The 18,049-nt window shown below is 40.3% G+C and overlaps 3 protein-coding genes and 1 long non-coding RNA gene across 9 annotated transcripts in view; 2 read left to right on the top strand and 2 right to left on the bottom strand.

The window, feature by feature from the left end:
• Positions 1–50: 50 nt before the first annotated feature.
• arhgap22a (Rho GTPase activating protein 22a) lies at positions 51–6,538 on the bottom strand. Its single transcript, XM_077495140.1, has 10 exons — positions 6,228–6,538; positions 5,449–5,645; positions 5,045–5,132; positions 4,204–4,323; positions 3,886–4,096; positions 3,679–3,811; positions 2,703–2,776; positions 1,944–2,065; positions 957–1,854; positions 51–875 (listed from the first exon to the last, which is right to left on the bottom strand). Exons 1-10 carry the CDS (start codon positions 6,274–6,276, stop codon positions 689–691), a joined length of 2,079 nt encoding a protein of 692 aa, XP_077351266.1. The 5' UTR covers positions 6,277–6,538; the 3' UTR covers positions 51–688.
• A 471-nt stretch (positions 6,539–7,009) lies between these two features.
• LOC144001065 (uncharacterized) lies at positions 7,010–13,370 on the bottom strand. 2 transcript variants are annotated; one of them, XM_077495026.1, is made up of 11 exons: positions 13,241–13,344; positions 13,073–13,136; positions 12,052–12,187; positions 11,865–11,975; positions 11,651–11,783; positions 11,075–11,253; positions 10,564–10,637; positions 10,309–10,471; positions 10,117–10,199; positions 8,114–8,307; positions 7,010–7,941 (listed from the first exon to the last, which is right to left on the bottom strand). In XM_077495026.1, the coding sequence occupies exons 2-11, from the start codon at positions 13,080–13,082 to the stop codon at positions 7,459–7,461; spliced, it is 1,566 nt and encodes a 521-aa protein (XP_077351152.1). In that variant the 5' UTR covers positions 13,083–13,136; positions 13,241–13,344; the 3' UTR covers positions 7,010–7,458. The 2 variants fall into 2 exon arrangements, with proteins under 2 accessions (XP_077351152.1, XP_077351151.1); XM_077495025.1 differs by having other exon boundaries at positions 13,073–13,370.
• On the top strand, positions 8,582–12,748 carry LOC144001067 (uncharacterized). The gene is made up of 4 exons (XR_013278367.1): positions 8,582–8,675; positions 11,515–11,592; positions 12,091–12,197; positions 12,467–12,748. It is a non-coding gene; the product is annotated as an uncharacterized LOC144001067 (long non-coding RNA).
• The window catches only part of wdfy4 (WDFY family member 4), a 47,050-nt gene continuing 41,980 nt past the window's right edge, over positions 12,980–18,049 (top strand). For 2 of the 5 annotated variants that reach the window (XM_077495023.1, XM_077495019.1), the window contains exons 1-4: positions 12,980–14,541; positions 14,611–14,792; positions 15,890–16,147; positions 17,811–17,922. In XM_077495023.1, the coding sequence (XP_077351149.1) occupies positions 14,697–14,792; positions 15,890–16,147; positions 17,811–17,922 (466 nt within the window). In that variant the 5' untranslated portion in view covers positions 12,980–14,541; positions 14,611–14,696. Of the gene's footprint in view, positions 14,542–14,604; positions 14,793–15,889; positions 16,148–17,810; positions 17,923–18,049 lie in introns of those variants that run through there. The other 3 variants (XM_077495022.1, XM_077495021.1, XM_077495020.1) reach the window with 3 other exon arrangements.

Raw genomic sequence — 18,049 nt, 5'->3', positions numbered from 1 at the left:
GATTAAAAAAAAAAAAAAAAAGTTCAGTAAAAACAGGTCGTGCAGTCAACCACCCACAATCATAATAGCACCGCCTGTCTGTTATCCTCAGTTTTAACCAGGAAGTGGCCTCCTAACTAACTGCTCTACGAAATGTTTGGCCTTGGCAAAGCTTTGTACTGTATAAGCGAAGTTTTACCTACATAGCAATTGATAAGGGTTGGGAAACTGCTGTACATTATACAATATTTTCTTTTCAAAACATGGGCTATTGTTTCATTCGAGGAAAGTGGGAAGTCGGACTTTTCCGACTTCAAGGGAACGTCACTTTCAACTTGGAGATCCAAGTTGTGAAGTCGAAAAAGGGCTAAGCCGATGTCATTTGACAATGGCGACCCCCATGGAGATCCTGACAGTGAATGGCAAAACATAATTTCCAAGAGTTTAAACACAAATGTATTTATTGTTACATTAATTAATTTATTTGACATAGGTTCACAGAGCACAACGTGATTTGGAATGACTGCGTCATCGAGAACAACAAACAATTTAGCGGAACCAGCCATATTTGTTGTTTACATTCACTTCGAACACTTTGAGGTCGGAACTGGGACAATGTGAGTGGGATAAATCCAACTTCCCACCTTCCTCGAATGCATCATAAAACCAGATGATGATAAATTGGTGCAGTCTTAGCTGGTCTTTGTTGTCAGTTAGTTTTATAGAAGTCTTCCATCTCCCTTTGGAGGAGAACGTTTCGGTTCTCTGCATCTTGGCGTGCGCGCTCTGAATTCCTGAATCGGATCTCCAGCATGTAGAACCGCTTTCTCTCCTGGTCCAGCACCTCCTCAAGTTTGTTTACTTGGGCCTGGTGCTTACGGCAGTTTTCGTCCAACCTTAAATAGGAGATGAATGTTAAATTGTTTCGCCGTAATGGGTAATCACAGATCAAAATCAGGAACATAAGTTCATCTTACTTGCGAATGCTGCATTCAAAGTTCACCCTCTGTGTCTTCAGCTCTTGTTGTAACTCCACAACTACGTTTGTTAGAGTCTCGTCCTCAGCACTACCTGGCTCATGATTTAGAGCTGTTGGACCATCGCTCAGTGTTTTCTCTTGGTCTTCCGGCTCAGTCAGTGAGATCTCAAAAGCAGTCCAGATGGAGGAGCTTTGAGTCGGCAAGCTGAGCGTGGAGGGAGCGACATTGTCATAGGCAGACAGTCTGTGTGACTGGTGAAGGGTCCTCTGAGAGGGCGACGTCGAAGAGGCGTCCTTCTCGGTGTCCTTCGTTGTGGTCTCTTTAAGCGAGAGGGTTGAGTCCTTCAGGGACGGAGCAGAATGTTTTAGTTTTGCACCAGATGATGTGGTGCGCCTGTGTGAGCGGAGGGAGGACAGGCCATTCATCAACCAGTTACTACCACCTGGTGCTGACACTGACACATCCCCCACTGATCCCCCGATGTCTCCCTTCGACCCCAGAGAACTGCCCTTAAAAGAACACCTCCAAGCAGAGAGGACTCTGGGCTGCGTATTCGGGCTATCACTCCCCTCTTTTTTGTGATTTGAGTGACCACCCCCATTCTCCTCTGCCTTATTCTGCACTAGTCCACCTTCATCTGTCTCAGAGGTAGTGATGGATGGTGTCTGCTTATTGTCCTTAGAAGGGGTACAAGGTTGAGGAGTTTGCTGAGGTATTTGAGCACCTGTGTTAGATTCCACCGGAGGTTCAGCAGCCTCTTGTTTAAGCCATTCCACTTTGCCTTTATGGAGAGAATCATTTTGACGCAGCAGTGAATTCTCAGGTTTTTCGAGCCGGTACAGTCTGGCATGTTCACTGATCAGCACAGTCATCAGTTGTTGCACCTGAGAACTTCCTATTATCAGTTAAAAATTAGTCATCGTTAGTGTGAAAGATGAAGCAACATGGATGGTTGGATATTACTGTTGCAGCACTGTCACCAACCCTCCATCATGGTAACCGGATCCTCCACTCTGGGCCGAAGCACGTTTGGTCCGAACACAGTGGCGAGGTTCTGGACGCTCATCTTATTGGCATCAGAGTGGGTCTGGACTTCATCTAGAAATCTGAGTGCACAGGAACCAGAGACATATGTGTCATTTTAAAATTTGACAGGGAACGTGTGGCTGAAATTCTGACGCGTGACGAAAAGCTGAGTCATGAGGCTGACAGGCGTGTGGGCTCAGTTTGCAAGGGAAGATTGTTCCCCCCCCCCCCCTTTTTTTTTCTTTTTCTTAAATTAATTTTTTAAATTTATTTTTTGAATTAATTTTTTATTTTTTTTTAAATGGGGGTCATCAGTCCTTTTTTTTTTTTCCCCCCAAGAAGAATTTTTTTTGGGGGGAGGGGGGGGGGGGGGGGGGGCTGGATTTCGGTAGCTAGGAAAAAAATTCAATATAAGTCTAAATGTTACAGACAATAATTAATCAAATATATTTTTTAATCCCTTTATTTTTTCATGGTTGTCGGTTAGCCTTTTAAAAAGTTCCTATAAAATATTTGAAAGGTTATGGGATTTTTTTCTCCAGCTTCTGAAATCCAGTCAAAAAAAATCTTCTTGGGGAAGAAATGACAAACACAAGAAAAACCTAAATAAATGAATAAATAAATAAATAAAAGGAGACGTGTTTTAACATACATCCGCAATGGATGTGATGTTGCTTCCAATGATTACAAATGGCACGTTGTCACCGTATGACTTACCTACAGATGTATTCAAGAAGGTTGTAGTTGACCTTTGGAAGTGATTTCACCTGCTTGCCAAGCTCTATGATACCCTTGAAAAAAGAAACTTTATTAATATGTACAGTAGTACTTTGACTTTTAGTTTTAGCGTTACGATCATTTCTACTGGTTGGTTTGGTCGAAAATTTGAATTTCAAATGAGCTTCAGATATGCTATCACTCAAGTAGTTTGTCCAAAAAAAACAAAAAAAAACAAAAACTAAAGCAACAGTCAACAACCTTCAGTTTTTGTTGATTATGGCGGCACCATATGGGCAAACGCGTTAGTGTTTGTTTTGCCTGTGTTTTAAAAAATGACTCAATTGTTGACCCAGAGGTGGGCCAAACTAACCCAAATAGATGATCTGACTAAACCTTCTGGGTTGTTTTATAAAACCTGACCCAATTTTTGACCCTTCGGATCTGTCCATTTTTGACTCATAACAGGCTTATTTTTAACCGAACTGTTTTTAGAGTGTGGACTCGGGTTCGAGTCCAGGCTCCGGCCTTCCTGGGTGGAGTTCTCCCCGTGCCTGTGTGGGTCTTCTCCGGGTACTGCGGTCTCCTCCCACATTCCAAAGACATGCATGGCAGGTTAATTGGGCGCTCTAAATTGTCCCTAGGTGTGCTTGTCAGTGTGGATGGTTGTTCGTCTCTGTGTGCCCTGCGATTGGCTGGCAACCAGTTCAGGGTGTCCCCCGCCTACTGTCCAGAGCCAGCTGAGATAGGCTCCAGCGCCCTCTGCGACCTTTGTGAGGAATAAGCAGTCAAGAATATGGATGCATGGGTGGATGTTTTTAGAGTGCAGATAGGGACTCCAAACAGAACTGTGAGGTGGATATGCTAACCACTTGCGTGCACTTCAATTCATTTTAAGGCAAATGTCGTAAATCCCTTGACTTACCAGTGTACTGTGTATGTATGAGTTTTATTTTTTTATTTTTTATTTTTTTACCATTTCTCTATCCTTGTTGAGTAGCGGTGCACAAGAGAGAAATTGTGCATACTTGGTGAAGGGGATTACAGGCTCAGGTAGCTCGCGTAAATACAGCTTCAGGAGTGACGCCACCGTGTGGACATCAGTGGTACTAAAAGGCACAGAGAGTTGTGAGTCACACGGTTAATAGAAGGTACTGTACAACGTCTAATCGAATTGACTCACCTGTCAAACAACAAACTCTCCCCACGGTCAAATGCATCCTGCAGTTCTCGGACATGATTGGTCTGCCCTGGGGCCCTGAAAAGTCCTTCCTCTTGAAGTCCATGATCACGTATGAAACACGCACACCGCTCGACCAGCGCCGGCACCCTCCGCTGGGGACCACATTGTCCCTCATTAAGCATGGTCTCTTCTAAATACTGCCCGAAGATACCTACGGGAGTATAACAAATGATCTTGAGACAACATAAATTAGTCAACACGTTTGAACATGACTAGAAAGTGGATCGACGCAATACACTGGATTTTGATGATGCTCACCTCCTCCAAGTGGGGCCCATATTGCTCTGTGTATTGCTCGGACCCATTCTTCTACGTCACTTTCCGAGGTAGCCATCAGCAGGAAAGATTCATGGTTTCGATCACGCTCTGTATTACCCCCTGAAAAGAAAACATAAAAATTGCATCAGTCCAAGCAGCATCCCGTCAGTCCTCTTAGTCACAGCTGGACAACCGCCAGTCTGACATTTTAGTTTGACATTTTGATACAGTAACCTAACCTTTGATGACATTTAAGTATATTTTTTGAGGTAGCTATCTGTCTGGATGCTTGTGGATAACACTGAAGAAATGATACACGCAAATTTATTTCACCATATAACACTCTTCTTAAATAGAATGACCAGTTGTCCTATTTTGACAGGCACAGTCCTGTGTTTGAGCCTTGGGTTCCGAGTTCAGGCTGATTTCACGTTCAAAGCTGCTAAATGCAGAAAATTGATTTTCAAATAGCTAGTATCGCTACTGCCACCTGTGGCCGAACATACACAATGCGCACATGACGTCACATCCGCAGAAAGAAGGCAGGAAATTCGAACCTGAATCCAATCGGAAAATTATTGGCTAGAGGCTTGAAGAAATATCCAATATCTGAGGTGTTAATTTATGAATTAGAAGATGTTTCAGACATAAATGGTCAGATAAAAAGGCTATTGTAAAGATATTAAACGGTATCAAAATGTGTGGATTTTAGTGCAGTACAACAGTCCAAAATTATTTACCTGCAGCTGTCACGATACAGTGCATGTTTTAATTTTAGTTATTGCCGAATTACATTCATATCCACTTTCTAATACTTCGTTACTACGCCAAGTTAACCCACCTGGAACAATTTCAAATAAATGACGGCCTGTCTCATCCTGATTGTTGGACAGCTCATTGACCTGGGTGCCCTTGAGAGGAATGCAACCCTGTTTAAAAAAAAAAAAAAAAGGAGAATGCCGGTGTGACAAATGCATCAATATTAGCGATATTCAAGGGCTAATCAAGATTTGTTTTCACCAGGATATGTCATTAATTATTGAGTTTGGACACATGAATGTAGAAATCCCACCAGCGGAGCAGGGGAACAAGTACTTTTAAGAGATCTCTCGGAGGCACCTGAACTACAGTTGACTTTGCTTAAAAGTATGACACTATTAAAAAAAATAAAAAAATGTATAAACCTTGATTTGTGTCGGCTCAAAAAGGAAGACAAAGGTAAATTACTTCACACTTGCATTTTACCTGTTCCCTGGTCTCATTCTGGTCTTTGTAGAAATACAAAGCTTCAGCCTTGAGGACAAACCACCGTAGTTGCCAGTTTTTCATGATGATGCGTTGTCTCTTCAGCCAACCTGCCTTCAGCACCTTCTCCTGGTCAAGAGGGGAGCAAGGCCTGGAGGTCCGAGACAGCTCTCCAAAGACCATGCTCTTAGAGCGAGCTGTTTAAAACACAAGAAATTTGACTTACTCTAATGAATAGATAATGACCAAATGAGAAAAACTGTCAGAATCCCCCCCGCCTAAAATTTAACAGCGTTGGCTATTTAAAAAGGTCTTCAGTTCTGATCCTTCCAAACCCGCATGGACATCATCAAAGTGAGGCTAAAAAGAAAAAAGAAAAAAGAAAAATAAAGAAAAAGAAGGAAACTCATCACTTAGATTTGAACAGAATCACATCTGAGTGACTGTGAGTTGCTTTATTTGAAATGCTGAACAAGAAAAGCAATAAGGTAAAAAGAAAGAGACCACATAATCTCCTTGCAGCGGACAAAATGATTCACCTGCAGCTATATTCATCCCAAAAGGAAGAATTTGAAAGAAATCAGATTTCTTTCAAGTTCTTCCTTTTGGGATGAATATAGCTATAATACCCTATAATATAGAGTATCATCAAGAAATGAGAGATGACATCACCTTTCATCATCATGTCAACTGTCTGTGAATTTGTCACAAAAGGTTAACTGAAGAAAATGTGTGAATTTATCAATGAAATTGTTACAGGAAAAAAAAAAAAACCTTACCTCGGCGAGGCTGTTTTATCTTGGGGCTCGGCATAGTAGCGGGTGGCATCCCTCTGTTCGGACACAATCATGCAGATGCCTCGCCCTTTTACATCCTCTTCCAGCATTTCTCTCCCTGTCGTTCTCTCTCACACTTGGAGTTTCCGTTTGATGCCAGGCACACAAGCACTTAACCCCTCACTCTCCTCTTCCCTCAGTCTCTCTATTGCACAGGCTGTTCTAGATGCCTGATGCAACACCCACCTCCCCACCCTTGCCTCTTTTGACTGTACATTCACTTTGGTCACTAATGTATCCTCAGTGTCTCCCAACAAGTACTCTGCAAGTCTACTTGATGATGTCTCATCTGGAGCCTGTTCTTCACAACAGAATATCTTGTTGCTTTAAAAAATAAATAAATAACAATCTTGTGACATAAATTCCAACATCCTCTTGACAGTCTGCCTCAGGAAGTAAGGCAACTTGATAGAGAAGTGAAAACTGCTGATTTTTATATGCACATACTGTTTCTCCATCAGACATTAATGTTGGAATAGAGCTAAAAGTAACAGAAACTTTTCAAGCATTCTTAATCAGAAGTAAGACCAGAGGAAAAAAAAAACTTTTGTATTTTTTTTTTTAACTCCTTCAGACACGCATTTTTCTGCTGGGATTTTTTTTTTTTTTTTTTTTTTTTTTTAAGTTTTACTGATTTTGACTTTTGTTTCCACAAAAGAACATGTATTTTCTTATTTATTTATTTTATTATTATTATTATTTTTTTGGGGGGGGGGGGTGTCAAAGGGGCTCTCATGTTTTTGTTTGTTGCAGTGGATGCTAGGATAGTATGGCTGTAATGTGACGTAAACTTACTAAGCTGTAACATTTTTAACATGAACATCATGCAAATCAACTTGCGATGAAGTCATTTTGTTAACTTTTCCAGAAGAATGAAAGCAGATGAAGCAGCTGAATTTCTTATAAATAATTGCTATAGAAGCAAGCTTTGCTTTGATTGGTTGTACTATATGGTATATCTCAGTGTCAATGGCAAATGGAGTGCAATTATAAAGCAAAACTCAGTGCTGACACTCAGCATTCATTCAGCAATGTTATGGTCGTATAGGTTTCAGTGTTTTAAAAGGCACAATTGTTAATGCAGCTCATGTATTGCATCTCAACAAATTAAACGGGTGTATCTCATGAAGTCTCCATAAATGTTTCTAATGCTGACTAAGTAAACAAGACGGTTTTAAATATCTATTACGACTTTGTCCTCTTTTGTCTGTCCACAGCCCATCCGTCTCTGTCCCTCAAGCAGAAAAGTGAGTACGGCAACACAGCGTCGTCCAAGTGTCCTGTGTTGCCTGGAATCTTCGCAGTGTCTGAAATAAGTAGTCGTTGCTATGGAGATGGCATGAAACTGCTCTGTCAGCAGACACATCTCCCACGAGAGTGTCATGGCGTTCATAACCACCATCACCGTGACCCAGAACTCATCCCCCAAGAACGTGAGCCACGGCGACAAGCTGCTGGCGGACATCTTGACGTACAGGTAACTTGTTGCCATAGCAACAAACAACAAGTGGCCTATCACCATGGAGAGGATGAAGAAGAGGAAGAGGCGGTGGTTAGCCCGTCCGATGCAGCGGTTTAGAAAAAGGCAATGGTGGTCGTAGTCTTGAACACACACATCACAGAGCTTGCAGTGTTTTGTGTAGTCGGGCTGGAACAGCTATGGGTGAATGAGAACCAAGAGATAATAAACCTACTAGTGCGGAATAATCAATGTCTCATCATAAAAGTGCATCATTTGTTTTTGTCCCATCTACTAAGAGAAGAGATCAAGCTGTTTATCCATCAAGACATTCATGTCATTATGACCTACATCCAGTATCATGTCTTACCTCACAGTATGGACAAAACTTGTGAGGGCTCTGGTTCTTCTCTGCTAGGTCAGCGATGCAAGAGAACCGAGGATCACCGTTTTCTTTGTCCAGTGTTCCAGGGTCCTGAGTCAGAACCTTACAGAACAAACCGAGGACTATGCAGAAGTGGACCGTCGACACCTGGATGGCAGTGGCACTGCTCAGCCACACACATTCATTAGGTTAAGGATAAGACTTTAGGTATGTTCTCAAAGAGCTAAGATTGTTGCATATAGTAGGCAGCAAATTATTGTACAGTGGAACCCCAAAAGCCAAGCATTCTGGTGCTTGCCTCAAGCCAAGGCTAAGTTGTCAGTGCAGCCTGCCAAATTTTTTTAATGCGACTACTACTAACTGCTATGCACCTCCTGCGCAGTAGTTGGCACTATGTACGACAAAATGTTGCAATCCACCTCACTCGGTGTCAGAGAAGAATCAGTTGTTAATAGGAGAGGAAGAATGCCCCCTCAAGAGGATTCATTTAGAACGTTTTTGACATTCTAAAGTAAAACCTAACGTTATGTTGGTTTCCCCGTGAGACGTGAGTCACTCTTTAAAATCACGTTTATGTTCATAAACATTGTTTTGGACAGACATCGATAAGCTTCCGTAGTTTTACACAAGCTAAAAATAAAATGCATTGTTGTTACATAGTATAATAGCGCCCTCCAATGGTCGAATGTTCATACAGGCGCTAATTTATATAGTGTTCTAAATCGTAATTCGTAACTAAATACCATGAATAGTGGGCCAAAGAAATCTGTTGAGACATGCTAAAAGTCTCAGAGACTAGTTATAGAAATTAATTGTTGCAGTTCCCTCAAATGTTTGTGCAACATATTACGGCAATTTAAGGACAGGTCTCATTGTGGGAATGCTATATGTTATTGTGATTTTTATTCTCCACACATTTTTGCCGCGTAACAACTCCCACATAATGCCTCAAATTTCAACTAGCTACAAAAATTCACGCCTCCCGGGGTATATATCCTCTGATTCCACATTACTTACAGTATTTGCACAATTTTAAATGTTTAATATCAACTTTTCCCCATTCATTTTCAATGGGACAGACAATTAACTTTTTCTAAGTATCACTTTCATTACCCACTTCCATACATTAGATACATACATTACATCATTACCAGGTGTCTGATACTGCTCGGTGGCATAGTTGGTAAACTGCATTGCCCAGTAACCAGGAGGTCATAATTTCATAATTTATATCTCCATTTATTTTAGCATTCCACATACATTCAAATCTTAGCATTCAGCTTTCAGCATTCACACGCAGTTTCTTCAGAAATTTCACTTAGTCTAGTTTTTAAAAAGATTTTTCTGTTTGATCACAAAAATAAAATAATGCCTGATTTGTATTTGTATTTTCCCCCATGTATTATTATTTTTGTCATTTTCATTGTTATTTTTTTTTCTTTCTTCAGTTGAAGAATACTGACAATTTGGTCCAAAAGTCCACATCTGTGAGTTCGGCAAGAATCAAATAATTTACTTTTTTTTTTTTTGTAGCACTTACTCCAAAAGATAGAGCACTATCATCATATCACGCAAATGCCTCTGCGAACTATACAAGACCTCAGTTCAGTGAGTAACAAAGCATTAATGCTTCACTTTCTTTTTTGGGTTTTTGTGCAACTGGCTGAACTACCCAGAGCTGTGCCGTCATGTGAGATTGTCCGTACACTATATCAGGGTAACCCACGAGTGCCCATTAGGGTTAATTTCAAAGGATAAACTGCAGGCAATTGGCTTTTTGTGATTTATTTTTGTGAACAAATCTAGAAGAACTGCCTGCCATACATTATGTCACAAGAGATTCAGCATATCACATAAGGCCTCACTTTCGCCAGAATCAAAGGATAAGTTCTTCACATACTCGCTTGTCATTGCACAACTAGAACATCAAAATAGTCTCTAGAAAAAAAAGAAGAAAAAAAACAGGCAATATTGCTTTGGAAGGATATTAGGTGTTATTTTCCCGTAGAAGCAAAGCAGGGTATGGAGCAAGCCAGCTATGAGGGTACCCAGGTAAATTGGGTTGGGTAACCTGGAAGGAAGATAGCTGCTATCTGAACAATGAGATACAACATGCCATAACATGTGTTGGAGACAAAACATCACACTTTACTTGAAACAAGCCACAATGTTTGTCAAACCTTTGATATGTGGCCATACGGTGGTACTGAGTAAAGATGCTTTTGGCCAGCCATGGGAAGAGTAAGCCACAAAGGAGACCGCCATAACCTCTCAACATGGCTGCTACCAGAAGAATGGTGGCTCCACTCAGGCTTGGAAAAAACAGTGTCCAGTAGTACAAAACTGGCATTAAGGGACGCAAACAAAATGTACATGCCTTTTAGAATTTTGCCCATTGTGCAAAATCTCATTTAAACATGACAGATGATGTTTACCATGAGATTCTTTAGGCCTGTGATGGCTTGGCATATTCATGTACCGGCTCAGTAGTTTGGTCAGTTGCTGATGCCTGGAAAATAAAAGCACAGTACAGCAATGCAGTGAGTGAACCCTTGCCTATTTGTGGTTTGCTATTCACAAGTTCAGTTATATTGTCAGCTGTTAGCTGGAGAAAGACAAATTTTCATTTTAGGTGCTATTTCTGTAACGCCAAAATTCACATGCACATCTCTACTCATGTCAACGTTAACCACTGAAAATATCAAAACAATTGCCACAATATTTTGGAGTTTATTCAGCCTGTTTTTCATCATACAGTGTGCGCTCATAAGTCATGAAGAACATAAAAGTTGTGTAGTTTGAGCTGGGCATTACACACGCAAATTGCTCTACTCATGGCAGGGCTTGGGCGTTATAAGTGGTTGACTGAACTACCAAAAATTACATACAATGAAACTGATGGTGTTGGCAAACTGTGGTCTTAGGGAGATTTTGCTTCATATTCACCTAAATGATTTTTCCTGTTTGCTGAGATCCAGTGGTGTAAGGCCAATGAGGTTTTTCTCATGAAGGATCCTGCACCCAGCTTTTTGCAGCAAAATCCAGCACACCTCCACGCAGCCTCGCTCTGCTGCAACGTGAAGTGCTGTCGCCCCCTTTTGGTCAACAGCATCCACCCTACAACGCTGAAACATGGGATCAATTATACAGTGGCAAAACTAACGACCCAAGTAGAAAAATTTGGAGTCGAGCAAAAATGAATGCGAGACTTTAGCACATCTCTTGAGAGTTCAGATCAACTTCTAAATTAGCACCAGAAGTGTGTTTGTTTTTTATTTTTTTTATTTTTATTTTTTATTTTTTATTTTTTCCCCCAACAACGCGTACAACAACATACGTAGATAATCCACTTTCTAAAATGCTTGTCCTACACAACCTCTCCACAGGAGGGTTTGAACCGAGATTCAAACTCGGACCTCTCGACTGTGAAGGAGACATGGAAATCACTACCCCAACTGATTTGGGTGAGTATACCCAGGATCTTTACTATAATGATTACACATTACTGTTTTTATGTGTTACCTGGTCTCTCAGGAGGTATTGGACCATATCTGTGTTGCCCGTTGATGCCGCCAGGTGAAGGGGGGTTACCTGGTGCATGTCTGTGTCTGTGAAACAGAACATTTCTGTCTCCCACAAATAGTGCACTGCAACTCTGTGAAATTTAAAACATGGTCAATATTTGCATGAACAATCAAATTGTGATAATTTGACTTTAGTTGATGACTTCACTCACATGCTGCCGCCTGTCACCGCATGATGAAGAGAGGATTTTCCTTGTATATCTACGACCCGCAGATCAGCTCCATGCTTTAGCATATTATGAATGATGCCAATGTTTCCTTGTCTATTGGGAGTTATCCATCATAAGATCACTATTTTTTAAAGGAAGAAAATAACTAAACATCAGAGACCTGAAGTACCTGCATGCAAAATGAAAAGCTGACTGTCCTGCATTGCAGGTCATGTTGGGGTCTGCGCCATTGCTGAGGAAAAGGTCAACTCGGAAACGGTTACCATGAAGGGCAGCATAATGCAGTGGAGTAAAACCTCCCCAGCCTGGATGAAGGTAAATATAAAGAGTAAACACACAAAAGTACATTTGATCTCTGTATGTAAGTTATTGCTGGTATCATACTAATACTATATAAAATGGATGGATATTGAACTGCTTTGTATATCAATCTTGAATAAGAAACTGTGTAAACATTTGACTGATGTGTATTACATTGGTTTTGAATAATAATAATAATAATAATAATAATAATAATAATAATAATAATAATAATAATAATAATAATAATCCATCCATTTTCTTGATCTCTTATTCCTTACAAGGGTCGCGGGGGGTGCTGGAGCCTATCTCAGCTGGCTTTGGGCAGTAGGCGGGGTACACCCTGGACTGATTGCCAGCCAACCACAGGGCACACAGAGATGAACAACTATGCCCACTCACAAGCACACCTAGGGACAATCCAGCTCGCCCAATTAACCTGCCGTGCATGTCTTTTGGAATGTGGGAGGAGACCGGAGTACCCGGAGAAGACCCACGCAGGCACGGGGAGAACATGAACCCAAGTCCTCAGAACTGGGAGGCGGACGTGCTAACCACTCGCCCATAATAATAATAATAATAATAATCATCATCATCATCATCATCATAACAATAATAGTAATAGTTGAATTAAATACTAATTTCAATGTGGCGCACCATTCTTCCATTTGTATGTGGCCGGTATGTAGACAAAGTTTGGACACCCCTGGTGCATAGGTGGTGTGCAAGGCAAATAATTAAGGATTTGAAACTTTTCATTGACAGTTTTATCACGGTACATTCTAATTACATGGAGGGAATACAATTTTCACAAAAATACAGTCGCACATTTGCAATTAAAACTGCAAACTTAATACCTAATACAGTAGATTTGTTTTGTATGTGCTCACCTTTGCGCATGAGGATCGAGCGGTCATTTTGAATGATTATTTTGCACTCCTCAAGGTTTCCTGTCTTTATAAAGTCAAAAATATCCACGTTACCCACGGAACTTGAATGCATCGGATGCATTATTTGAGCTTCACAATCACATGCGCAGGTCTGCCTTATACTCTTACCGAAGAAACTACATAAAATTAGCCTCTTAACCGAATTGTGTCTTGAAACTTTTGGTAAAAACTGAGATGATTTTGCGACGACGAGACGCCCGTTTAACGGTACAGTACACAAGATATCTATGCAGTTACTGCTTGAATTACCACGCCCCAGGCACCTCATTGGTTGAAGCCTCTCACATGACCAAAAATGCAGGAAATAACAATAAAAAAGGACACTACGAAATGTTTTACACACGCACTTTCGTTTATTTTATAGCGGAATACATTTTCCCCTTAGAAGAATTATACCATATTTATGTTGTTTTTAGTCATTTACTTATTTCGGCTCAGCTCTATGCTCCAGTAGGTGGCACTAACGCTCCATACCACACAGAGCCGTATAGCAGTCGCCAGCCTGTGAAGGGTACGAGCGTAAATGGTACGAGTAGGCTGTTGACAGTTCATTTGTTGATCATTCAACATGTCTCCAACGTATGTCAACAGAGAATACCTGGAATTTTGAGATAACTTTAAATGTATATATTAACTTAACTTAATGAAGAAATAGAAAATAAAAAGGATCTCTTATTCCTTAAAATGTGCATAACTTAACTTCTACTTCTTGTTGTCTAATCTCAAATGAACACCCAAGTACATTTAACATTAACAACCAACGTTTTAAAAGCGTTATTGTGCACGTTCGAAACATTTTTATTTTATTTTTTATCTTGACTGATAGATGTTGTTGTAATATAGTATTTCTCCACTAGATGACACTGTTTGTTAGGTTTGTGCCGTTCACTGACTGCAGATTTGTTTTTTTATTTTGTTTTGGACGGACCTAGTATCATAAAATGTAATGATGATGATTATTATTATTATTATTATTATGACGACGACGACAATAATAATAATAATAAAAACAAAAACAACATACAAATGTTATAACGGAGGACTCGGCGGGAGAAATAGAGTACAATGTAAGCTGACTTTGAATAGTTCTAGTTTTTCAGAATATTCCAATATTTCTGGCAATTTTGGAGCACATACAACAATGAAGTGGATGTGCAAACCATCCAATACCATGCTGTCGTTGTTGTAATTCCCCTTCAAAATTATTTTTAATTGAAGGCCTCACTTGTGTGGGTGTTTCTGTTACAGTGAGTCACATCATGGCAGGCACATCTGACAGATCTATTAAAAGCTCTAGAGACGACTGAGCTGTGGTGGGACGTGGGAGGGTCCCATCCAATCGGCCCAACAATACTTTTCACTTCTGCTTCTCTGTGTAGTCAGGAGGCACATGACCTGAGCCAGCCGATGTGAGTTACTCCGCATGTTCAAAGTTCATTCTACTTGTTGCAGATTAGTGAGGGCGGGCTGTTTTACAGGAGGGTTCACACAGCACAGAGCAGTGCAGTAAGCGTCACTCATGTTTTAGCAGGTCTCTGCTCGCCTTTGCTGCTGACATGGGAACATGGACAGAGTAGAAACTCAGCTGGACTCCCACAAGTCACTTTCACAGTTACCTGTTAAGAGCGTGGAATGTCACATGGCTCTCACACAAAAACAGGTAAGAACTTGTGTTGTACATTGTGTATGTTTCAATGAAATGCTCAGAAGAAGTGTGGATTTTACGCACACGCAAACTGAAACAGAAGCTTCTCACATGAGTGATGTTAAATAATCAGTGCATTTGTGAGGAATGTGAGCCCTTTTTATGTATAGCCCACCACTTCCTATTTTGTAAATCACATGCCTGTTAATAGAAAATGGTCAAAATGATGTTGCAGTATAGTGAATGAACCTTTCACGTTAGTTCTCTCTCTTTACCACAAATTTGAATCCAATAATTTCCTGCAATTCATTAGAAAGCTGGCTAAAATAATTGCCAGATTGCTGTGTGATGGAAACTTAATGAACATTAAATGTCACTGTTACAGGCAACAGAGGCTTCACTCACGGAGCACCCACCATGGTTTGTTTAAAATGTAGCTTAATATAAATTTACAGTATTTGCTCATCTTACTTAGATTATTCTACTAATGCCATCTGAGATCGGCTCCAGCACCCCCCGCGACCCTTGTGAGGAATAAGTGGTTATGAAAATGGCTGGTTGGTTGTGCGGAATTCATTGTTGAATAATCACATCTTGAAGAATATTGAGGCAAAATGGAGCATGCAACTATATTCCGGTGGTCTTAACAAGAACATTGAGTCAGCCAAGCCCTATGGCCATGTAAACCTCAGTGCAGCGTAGCCTAAATCTACTCGATAAACTACTGGTATTGAAAAAAAGAGTTCACAACATCCAGAAAGATGATATTGGGAAAAAAAACAAAACTATAAATTTGAGGAAGTTACTTCTATTTCTAGAGAATCTGTGGGCTTGTGTCATGAAAGTTGACATTTCCGGTCATTTTGTGCTTCCAGTTATTCTAATTGGAATTCAGCGAATCACAAATTTCATGCAGATCTGGATGAATGATCACTTTAGGTGGCTCATGACTGCTAGTCGTTTTGCGTGTGATGATTTTTTTTTAAGCTCACTTAAAAAAAAATGGAAATGGTGTGTGTCAAGTGAATTTGATTAAGTGGAGAGAATTTTTCATTATTAGATGATTGAAGTGGTTGTGTATTTCTGAATGTTGTCTTTGTGTTCCTCTCCAGGATGATAGCGTAAAAGGGGAGAGGGTCAATAAAGAAACAGGCGAGCTGAGTGCTTCGGGAGAGTTATCGGTCTCTGTCGAGTTGGATGTGAAGAAAGCCGGAGTCACCTGTCGAGACCCTCTGCTCTCTGACTTGCTACGTGAACAGCTGCATGAACTTGAGATTTACCACTACTCAAGTTTGGACCACAAATGTGATGTGGCCACTTCAGAGAAGAGGCTTGAGCATCTAGTCAGAGTCCTACCTCTCTACATACAGGTATTAACTCCATTTACATATTGTCGCCCTTGCTTGTCACACAATTATTTGTCGAATGGAAAGTCCTTCAAACAATGATTACTACATAGGAATATTTCAACTATCAGTTGTGCTTTAAATGCAGTTTAGAAGCAGTGTTGCAAAGGTTAAAGTAACAAAACAGGATTCTCGAATCAATCCAGATAACATAAGGTGACAGTCAGATGTTTGGCCTTTAGCCGATTCCATCACTCAGCCCTTAACCAACATGTTTGACCTCCATGTATTTATCTCTACTGTTTGCTCTATTGTCACATGCAATGCTAAAGCTCCAGGCTTTGCTTGGAATTTATAAGCGTGTAGATCAGGGGTGTCCAAACTTTTTCCTCCAGGGGCCGCCTACAGAATAGTGAAGGATTCAGGGCTACTACGATATTCTTTAACTTTATTAAACACAGTAAAACCAATCCATCAAGCTATTAAGTAGCCCAACTATTTTGAGAAATGCATCACGTTACATTTTCTTATTTTTTTGGTTTATGACTTCACTCCAGAAGTGTACTAGTGATAGCCAAAAAAGTGTGATGATTAGAAATTACTGCAACCAAGTATCTGAATGCTCAGTACAAAATGACCAAAACATCCATCCATCCGTTTCTGTACTAATAATCCTCACTTGGTTTGCAGGTAATGGCAGCAATGGCATGCATACACCCAGAACTGAATGTCAACTAGGGGTGTGAATTGCCTAGTACCTGACGATTCGATTCGTATCACGATTCACAGGTCACGATTCGATTCGATACCGATTAATCCCGATACGAATTTATAAGTCGATTGTTGCGATTTTTTTTCATTCAAATTTAGAAAATACTAATCAGTAAGCTTGTAGAGTGTAAGATTTATATGAAAATGTATTATTTATTTATCTGAAATTTCAGTCTTATAGAGGTTGTAATTTGTTTCATGTTTGAACAGCATTAAAATAAAATATTAAGGCTTAATGTTCCGTTCATATAACATTCTTCCATGCTCAAGGTGTGAATCCTAAAAAAAAAAAAAAAAAAAAAATAATAATAATAATCGATTCTGCCGATTATTGAATCGATTCGAGAATCGGGCGATGTAGTATCGCGATATATCGCCGAATCGATTTTTTTTTTTAACACCCCTAATGTCAACCATTCATAGATTCACACTGATGTACACTTTAATAGTAAATTAAACTAAAGGAACCTGTTTTTGCAATATGGGAGGAAGCTGGAGTACGCGGAGAAAACTCACCCAAGCACAATCTATATCTATACCTCTGTAACTGTAACTGAACAAGCCAAAGTGGATGGGCACCCACTGAGTTTTGGGCCTGCTCTTGATTTCTTCTTGTGCACTTGTTTGAGCTTAGAGTCATTATGTCTTAGTTTGCATGTGGGTGTGCCTTACAGTATGTGTAAGCCTCATGACCAGCATTCAGGGATTTACGTAACAGCACACTCAGTGAAATACGATATCCTCTTATGGAAGTGAAAGAGAACATAGTGCCAGCTGGTTACTTATAATGTGCCACCTCCAAATAAAGCACCTTTGTTAAGAGGGGCAGTGAAAAGCTTCTGATTAGTTTAATTATTATTATGACGTGACGTTTGTGTAATCACTATTATAACGGGCTGTCTTCACTTGATGGCAGGTATGTGAGGAAGGTGGAGTGCTTGAGGGGTTCGATTTAAAGGGACTTGCAGCTCTCACTACTGACATCTTCATCCATAACATCCACAACAGGCTTGCGGAAAGGCCTGCAGGTAAAGACTCCTGACACACCTCCAACCTCCTCCCACACATGGTCTCTCATAGTTACTCTAAGTCACAATTTTAGGGACTTTCTACCTCACTCTTTACTTCTGCTTTTTAACTGTGCTGTCGTTCTAA

Source organism: Festucalex cinctus, chromosome 14 (assembly GCF_051991245.1).
Source record: "Festucalex cinctus isolate MCC-2025b chromosome 14, RoL_Fcin_1.0, whole genome shotgun sequence".
In the NCBI taxonomy this organism is placed as follows: Eukaryota; Metazoa; Chordata; class Actinopteri; order Syngnathiformes; family Syngnathidae; genus Festucalex; species Festucalex cinctus.
Note: the sequence above shows the minus strand (reverse complement) of the source record. Positions and strands in the feature narration are given on the sequence as shown.

What these genes read in the sequence shown, in the direction of transcription:
- arhgap22a (XM_077495140.1), bottom strand. Translation starts at nt 6,276, where the DNA reads ATGCCACCCGCTACTATGCCGAGCCCCAAGATAAAACAGCCTCGCCGA. An exon ending in GAGAGTTTGTTGTTTGACAG is followed by an intron (nt 3,812 to 3,885) that starts GTGAGTCAATTC and finishes TGTGCCTTTTAG; the next exon opens with TACCACTGATGTCCACACGG. An exon ending in CTTCTTGAATACATCTGTAG is followed by an intron (nt 2,066 to 2,702) that starts GTAAGTCATACG and finishes CTGTGCACTCAG; the next exon opens with ATTTCTAGATGAAGTCCAGA.
- LOC144001065 (XM_077495025.1), bottom strand. Translation starts at nt 13,193, where the DNA reads ATGCATCCGATGCATTCAAGTTCCGTGGGTAACGTGGATATTTTTGAC. An exon ending in AAACAGGAAAAATCATTTAG is followed by an intron (nt 10,638 to 11,074) that starts GTGAATATGAAG and finishes TTTATTTTCCAG; the next exon opens with GCATCAGCAACTGACCAAAC. An exon ending in CGTATGGCCACATATCAAAG is followed by an intron (nt 10,200 to 10,308) that starts GTTTGACAAACA and finishes TCTTCCTTCCAG; the next exon opens with GTTACCCAACCCAATTTACC.